The sequence below is a fragment of the Gobio gobio genome (genome assembly GCF_949357685.1).
Source record: "Gobio gobio genome assembly, chromosome: 19".
Taxonomy (NCBI): Eukaryota; Metazoa; Chordata; class Actinopteri; order Cypriniformes; family Gobionidae; genus Gobio; species Gobio gobio.
The window spans coordinates 43518411-43525844 of record NC_137112.1 but is presented as its reverse complement, the minus strand read 5'-3'; the positions used below and the strand labels follow the sequence as shown (position 1 = coordinate 43525844).

The 7434-nt window shown below is 39.6% G+C and overlaps 1 protein-coding gene across 2 annotated transcripts; it reads right to left on the bottom strand.

Moving 5' to 3' along the window:
* Positions 1-746: 746 nt before the first annotated feature.
* card19 (caspase recruitment domain family, member 19) lies at positions 747-7433 on the bottom strand (the record flags this gene model as incomplete). 2 transcript variants are annotated; one of them, XM_079844919.1, is made up of 6 exons in its annotated part: positions 747-1695; positions 1780-1845; positions 1937-1999; positions 4808-4964; positions 5052-5191; positions 7398-7433. In XM_079844919.1, 6 exons carry the CDS (start codon positions 7402-7404, stop codon positions 1589-1591), a joined length of 540 nt encoding a protein of 179 aa, XP_079701045.1. In that variant the 3' UTR covers positions 747-1588. The 2 variants fall into 2 exon arrangements, with proteins under 2 accessions (XP_079701045.1, XP_079701046.1); XM_079844920.1 differs by lacking the exon at positions 7398-7433 and having other exon boundaries at positions 5052-5198.
* Between the last annotated feature and the right edge of the window lies 1 nt (position 7434).

Below are 7434 nucleotides of genomic sequence, written 5' to 3'. Positions count from 1 at the left end.
GGTTGAAAACATGCGCAACAGCTCCCTCTACTGGCTGTAGTCTTTAGGCTCTGGCTAAAAAATCCTCAGATGACGCAAAATGACGATATTTGCGTCATCTGAGAATTTTTCCCAGAAATAAAATGCATAATTCTCTCGTCTCAGGGGGATATGAGGGGGGGAAAGTACCATAATTTGAATATACTACTGGGTTTCTACTGATACAAAGCTTAATGCTAAATCACTAAAGTTACCCTTTAATGCTTCACCAAGACATTTTGGAGAATTTCATGCTCCCAAATTTGTGGAAACAGTTTGGGGATGGCCCCTTCCTGTTCCAACATGACTGCGCACCAGTGCACAAAGCAAGGTCTATAAAGACATGGATGAGCGAGTTTGGTGTGGAGGAACTTGACTGGCCTGCACCTCCACCCAATAGATCACCTTTGGGATGAATTAGATTACTGCGAGCCAGACCTTGACCTGACCTCACAAATGCGCTTTTAGAAGAATGGTCAACAATTCCCATAAACACACTCCTAAACCTTATGGAAAGCCTTCCCAGAAGAGTTTAAGCTGTTATAGCTGCAAAGGGAGGGCCAACTCCATATTAAACCCTACTACGGATGTCAATAAAGTTCATATGCAGGTAAAGGCAGGCGTCCCAATACTTTTGGCAATATAGTGTATCTATATATACACTGGTATATCAAGACGTGACAATCAAAATCTCCAAATAAATTAGTAATACTTCCAAAGCATTGTTTCATTTAGCCTAATAAAAGTTTTATTAAACCCGGACAAAAAATACAGTCTCTCAGTTAACAATTGTGAATGTTCCTAGGCTGAAAATATCAAGATTTACAAAACAGTTGTCTTACAATCGCACTGCAGAAACAAGGCCACGAGTTAAAATTGACAATGTCAATTATTAGTACACAAACCAGTGCAAACATGCTGTCAGTATAAAAGTAAGCTATAAACATGCGCAAATAAAATATATGTTTAAACCTTAGCCCCAAAATAGTAACACACTCCCAATACTCCGAGGATCAGGCTGTAGTCTTGCGTGTCAAAATATTCTGACACGTTGTTCTATATGATTTGTCAGGTATATCCAGTTTTGTATAGTGAACTTGGAAATGTGGAACCCTTTGTGTCCACATTTTACTAATATAATTTAGGCAGTGTGAGAATTGAAAGGTATTGTCTATACCTAATATATAAATGAGTTTGACAAAGGTTGCAACATCAACAGCAGCTCTGCATGTTAACTTAAACTGAATACTTTAGTGTAAGAGATTTTGTTTAATAGTAATGACTTCCTGCTCGTTATTGCAAGTAAATGGCTATTATTTCAAATGCATAACTGTATGTTATGTAGTTATATATATATATATTACTATATTGTTATATTTAAAATTGTAACAAGAGATTCCAGATTTAGGCAGGAAACCTTAAAGTTCAATCTTTGGGATTTTGCCTCTGTATATACACAGTATGTACATATTTTCTTTAACCTGAATTAAAATATGTTTTGATATGTTTGACATGGATATTTGAGTGTTTCAAAATCGACTAGACTTTTTTATAAGGCAGAAAAAATCCATTATTTTCCATCTTCTGTGTACCAGATGAGAACGTCTCGCACTTTTCTACCAAGACCCATCGCAGCCAGACCCATGGCGCTGCTGGAGCCTGACACCTGCTTGGACTCTGCAGATAAAAACAGAGCGCTTTCAGTCTAGGGAAAGTATTTTCGATGTGGGTATGAAGATATGAACATGTTTGTGCACTTACCACCATAGTAATACAGCAGTGCTGCTCCTACAGCCAGACTGAAACAACTGAGGAAGAAAAACGGACCTGTGCAATGACAAAAAAAAACATGATGGAACATCATTCATGTAAATTGTGTGTGTTTACTAGTGCGTGGTCACAGAAAAGGCTCACTTACTGTGGTCGTTCAATACATGTTTGTGTGTGGGAATCGGGATTGGGCTGACTGGATCACCAGACTCTACAAAAAGGAAAAAAACCTGGTGGTCAAACCAAAAAATGCGAACAAATCCAGTTTAACCCTCTAGGCTATGTTCACACTGTCAGTGTATACGATTGGAATCTGATGTAAAATCATTGACATCCACGTGTATTGCAACTGTTCAGATCTGATTTGTGTGTCCATGCCGCTCTAGCCTGGCTCCGCCCTCCTACATACTTCTGCTCAATTTTCATTTTCCTTCAGTTCAGTACTCCGTCTGGGATTGCTGTATATTCTCTGGTTTTCTCAGATCACATTTTAAAGGGATAGTTGGAACAACTTGAGAGTGAGTAAATGATGACAATTTAAATGTTTGGGTGAACTATCCCTTTAACCGGTTCAATCAGCGAACAGAGGGAGTGGCTGAGAACGATGACGTTGATGTTGTGCACTAGTTTGAGATGACATAGGTCACGACCAAAAGTTAGCGATTGGTTATGGCAGATCCAGAGTGGCTCTGGGCAGATCCAATAGTTTTAAACTTCAACAGAGTACCCGCCTTCAAGGAAGCAAACGCTTGTCAATGGAGAGTGGCCAGACTCTCTGTACAAATGAAATGTATGAGAGTCTGGTAGGACCAGGCTAAAGCCGCTCTTTCGTTTTTTGAAATATCTGCATTAGTTTCTATGGCAATGGCATTGCGTTGGTAGGTATACACCAAGCGGCAACCTCCCGCAGTTTCTCTTGAAGCCAACACGGAAGTGACTTTAACTGTAATTCATCGACTGGCCACTAGAGACAGTAGAGACTAATTTTGCCCTTCATGTCAACTGTGAGGGGGGTGAATTTTTTCATAACTCATTCGTATACATTATATAAAGCATTAAAGTTCTGCATAATTAAGGGCATGGCCACTTCAAGTGACATGTGGATAGCCATTTATCTGCTGTCTGCTGTGCTCCGCCCACATCCCGCCCTTTTCTGTTTTCTGTTATCCGGGAGTGACGCTGCCAAGATGGCAACGGCCATCTCGTCCCTACTTTACGCTTCAAAACTGCTCTTCAGAATCCTATGGGTGACGTCACAGACACACCGTCCATATTTTTTTACAGTCTATGGTATACACTAACAACCGCAACATGGAGGGGTTTGCAATACAGATGTTGTCTTATTTACAACATGACAATGTGTAGCTGACTAGACTGGTATGAGCGGCTTTATTCTGTGCTGTCATTTCCACCGGTTTCAAAACATGTCTCCGTTATATTGACATTTTCTGCTCGTCCTGCACTTTGCAACAACACAACCTTGTTTCTGCAGCTTCTTTCAGCACGTTTCCTATAACAACATCGGACATTTACATTTTACGTGGCAGGAGAAAGCAACAAACCACGCAAAATCCGTTCAGAGCCGTCAGATTGAAACAGATTTCCAAAAACGTAATTTGAATAGATTTTCAAACCACATATGAATGTAGCGCAAAAAGGATTTGTAAAAAAAACATTTAATGTGATTTTTTTGCAGTTCACACTTGCTAAAACTAATTGGATTTCAATCGTTTTTTTCAATCGGTAGATTTTTTACTTCATCGGAATGGAATGGCACTTAGTGACTAACACACAAAAAATGACCGCCAAAAAAATTATGGGGAACATATGAAAATACAGAGAATTTTTCTGGGGGTACAATCAAGAAATCAGCCACTATACTGAGAAAAACTACACAGCAATGGAAAAAATATTAAAAAAGGAGGAAAAATCATAGATTAATTGTATTGTTTTGTATTACAAAAATTATAGAAACAAATGGATCATAATTATGGTTGCAAAGGGGCTGAACATTTCCAAAACCTCCTAGAAAATCCAGGAAAGTTTCTGGAAACTTTACAACCCTAAAATGATTGCATAAATGTTACTTAGGCCCTGTACACACAGAGACACGTTTAGCTGTACAAGTAAAAATTTTGTATCAGCGTTTTGTCCAGACGGACCCAGCTTTTGCGGAGCCTGCAACCTCTATTTTTTAAAACCAGGTCCCAGAGTAGAAACCCTTGCATTTTCGTGTGTAGCGCCAATTCATATATTTTGTGAAACGATGAAGTCATCACCCCACATCTCACGCATGCTCCAAGGCCCTGTCCCAAATGGCACACTTCATATGCACTTTAGGTCTTGTGGACTTGGCTGTCACATGCGCATGTCCGTTAAATCCACGAGACCATGAGTGTCCCATTTACCAGGTTTCAGAAAGGTGCTCGCGAGTGCCCGCTTTGCGGCAGATATGCACCCTTGATGCACACTTCTGCCGAGCCCGCACTGGTGCGAATTACACAGTGGACTTCGTCCCGACAGTCAAAGCACCGTTACATCATGAAAGTGCGGACTTGTAGGAAGACCGCAAGGGTTTAAGGTGCCATTTGAGACAGGGCCCTAGTCGTCTTCTCCATTTTATCTCTATGGCAGAATTACAGAGCCACATAATGGTCTGGCATGTTTATGACATTTTTTTTAGTTGGTTTCAGTGGTTTTGTGTGTACGCAGATACTTCTAAAAACGAAAAAAAAAAAACAAGATCAGATAGGGAAACCTCTGGCTTCATGTGGATGTGGCCGTAGTGCCATAAAATTCATTCAGATAAAAAATATTATTGAACAAAAATATATTACAATGATATTTTGACAGAGGAGTGTGAGCGTGGCCCCTAAATGAGGAGCAGCAGAGGCTTAATAACAGGCTTAAATACATTTCTGCAACCACTGCGAATAAGAAATTACATGCATGGCAAAACTAAATGAATATCCTCAAAAGAATGACGTGGTTATGAGTGGAAAATGATGATTCTGCCAACCTCGGAGTCGGAGGCGCGTGGGTAAGCTGAAGTAAACGTCTTCCACGTGGAGGTGAAGTGCACGGTAAAACTCTCGACATGCCTCTTCTCCTTTCTCCTGTAGATGAGACAGCAGCTCCGCCAGCCTGACACAGGTGGGAACATCCAAATCCCTGAACTAATGTTTGGCAAAAGAAAAAGAAATTGCATTACAGATCTCGCCTAAAAGACAGTTCATCTGTATAACTGAAGGCGGAGCTCTTACTTTGGAGGCCTCCTTGTCAGTCAGGACCTGTGGGTAGATTCTGTTCAGCTGCAGGATGAGTTTATCCACCAGTTCTGTATCTAGACGTCGGTCCGATTTCAGGAACCGGCTGTCTATTAGCAGCTGTTCATGGAAGCTCTCTGTCATTTACAAAGAATAAAGACATACAGGTTTAGAACAACATGAGTGTTAGTAAATGACAAAATGTATTTTTTTGGGATGAACTAATCCTTTGAAGGTCCACCGAAGTGCCTTACACACGCAGCATTATCAATGTGTTGACGTAATTACCACTGAAACAGGAATACATATGAAATAGCGTTATATTACAGTTCTAACACAGCCATTGAGCTCGGTAAAGCCGCAGTTTCCTCCTAATCTCCATATCGCTTCAAAATATAGCATTCAACATGGCGTCACTAGGCCCTTTTTAGGGGTTCAGCTTCAATTCTGTCCAGCCCCCCTAAAAATCTGTCATTAACCTTTCAAACATATGTAACTGGCGGGAGGCTTCAGGTGTTCTTCAATCCGCAGCGGCGTCGAGCAGAGCGCACATCAGAAGCAGATCTGAGCCTCATTGGTCTGTTACCGCTCGTCAATGTCAAAATATTTGAGAAAACCAATCAAATCAGAGTAGGCGGGCTTTATGTTCACACAGAAGCTGCTGAGGCTGAGCGTGAATTTTAGCAGCACGACTCGACGTCAAGTGCGAGATATGTAGCTAATCTAAACGTTTCATATTTGACAAGCTGCTTATTTAAGTCAGAAATGTTAAACAAATGACAAAAATATTCAGCCAAATTAATAAAAATGTGTCTAATTTCGCCATTTTGATTTGAAATAGGCCTATGTAATGTCATTTATAATATAATTAACAAACAAGAAATATTAACAAAGCCATTTTCTTCCGATTAGGCATATTAAGATTAATAGTAATGAATGTGTGCATATTGTGAATTAATAATTCCATTTGTAGCGCTCAGTAAATAAAAATGTTCAGCTTGTATTGGGCATAAAATTAGTAATGAATGTGCATATTGTGAATTAATTTGAATAAATGTTACCTAGCTTTCCTGTTAGCCTTCGAAAATGATTCAGAAAACATATGAATATCAGTTAAACATATGTTTACTTTCTTCACTGACAAAAATGGAAAAACTTTATCAGTCATATCTGCCCACTGACATGGTTTTCAAGCTATTATCTAATTTTTGGCGTTCAGAACATTTTAAAATGCACATGTGATCATATAAATCAAAATTTTCTCGAGGGGCCATGCCCCCGAAACGAAATAATAAACAACCAATATTCTAATATGCATACTAATAAGCTACTACTTCTTCACTAGTGAGAATTGGACCCTAAACTACAGTCTTACCAATATTTTTTTTTCATACCCTAAAATTTAAATCCTAGAATCGCCTCTGGCATTCAATGAATCCAAATGGGTTCAATACTTTTTGTGGTCTGCGCCGATTCGTGCATATGATCCGCTCTGTGCTATCGTGTCTCTGGACCGGAGCAGACTATCCCCACATGACATTAACATGAAACCAGACTTCATTAACCCCAATGGAAAGCATATTTACACCGTCTGAACCGCTCCCTTTCACCTGGCCTATATAGTGCACTATGTGCCATTCACCATAATAGTAAATGTGTGAACAAGTGATGAATTCTATCAGCAGTTTCAGCATCTGTTTATAATGTAGGGGGCGGGACGCTTTAGATTCTAGAGAGCATTTGATTGGACAGAAAATCTGATGAGAAGCTGAAATGCAGTGTTTTCATAAAAATCTTTTGAGCCATAATGGCAGAAGTGAGAGACTAAGTTTTGAATGTGTATAGCTACAAAATGTGAATTGTGTCATTGTTTTGGAGCACACAAGCTCATGAAGGCTAACATTCATACTAAAAGCCAAAAAACTTAAATTTTGATTTCGTGGGGACTTTAAATGAATGCAGAGCACATTTCGCCCAGAAGGTGTCGCCACTTCATGAAAAATATTAACGCACACTGAAGACATGGGGAATGCAAGACTGACAAGCATACTTTTGTGGTAAATTTAGGGTTATTTTGTGTGCCTTTTAGCCAACAACGCGCCTTATGAGTTCAGAAGTACAATATCAATAGATATAGAGCTTCTGAAATGCAACATATTATGCAGAAAAGACTTTAAGACACCCTAATCGAGAAACGACAACTGTCGAAGCAAAACTAGTCGGAGCGGCTCAAGTTTGTGAGCAGTGTGTATAGGGAGCACACGTTATAAAGTAAAATGACTATTTCGAGTTCATATTCATACTTCACATCAAACAAAACAGCAGTAACAAAGTTTGACTGACCTCCCATTCTGAAGTGCCCTCTGTTGTCTTTTGTTTG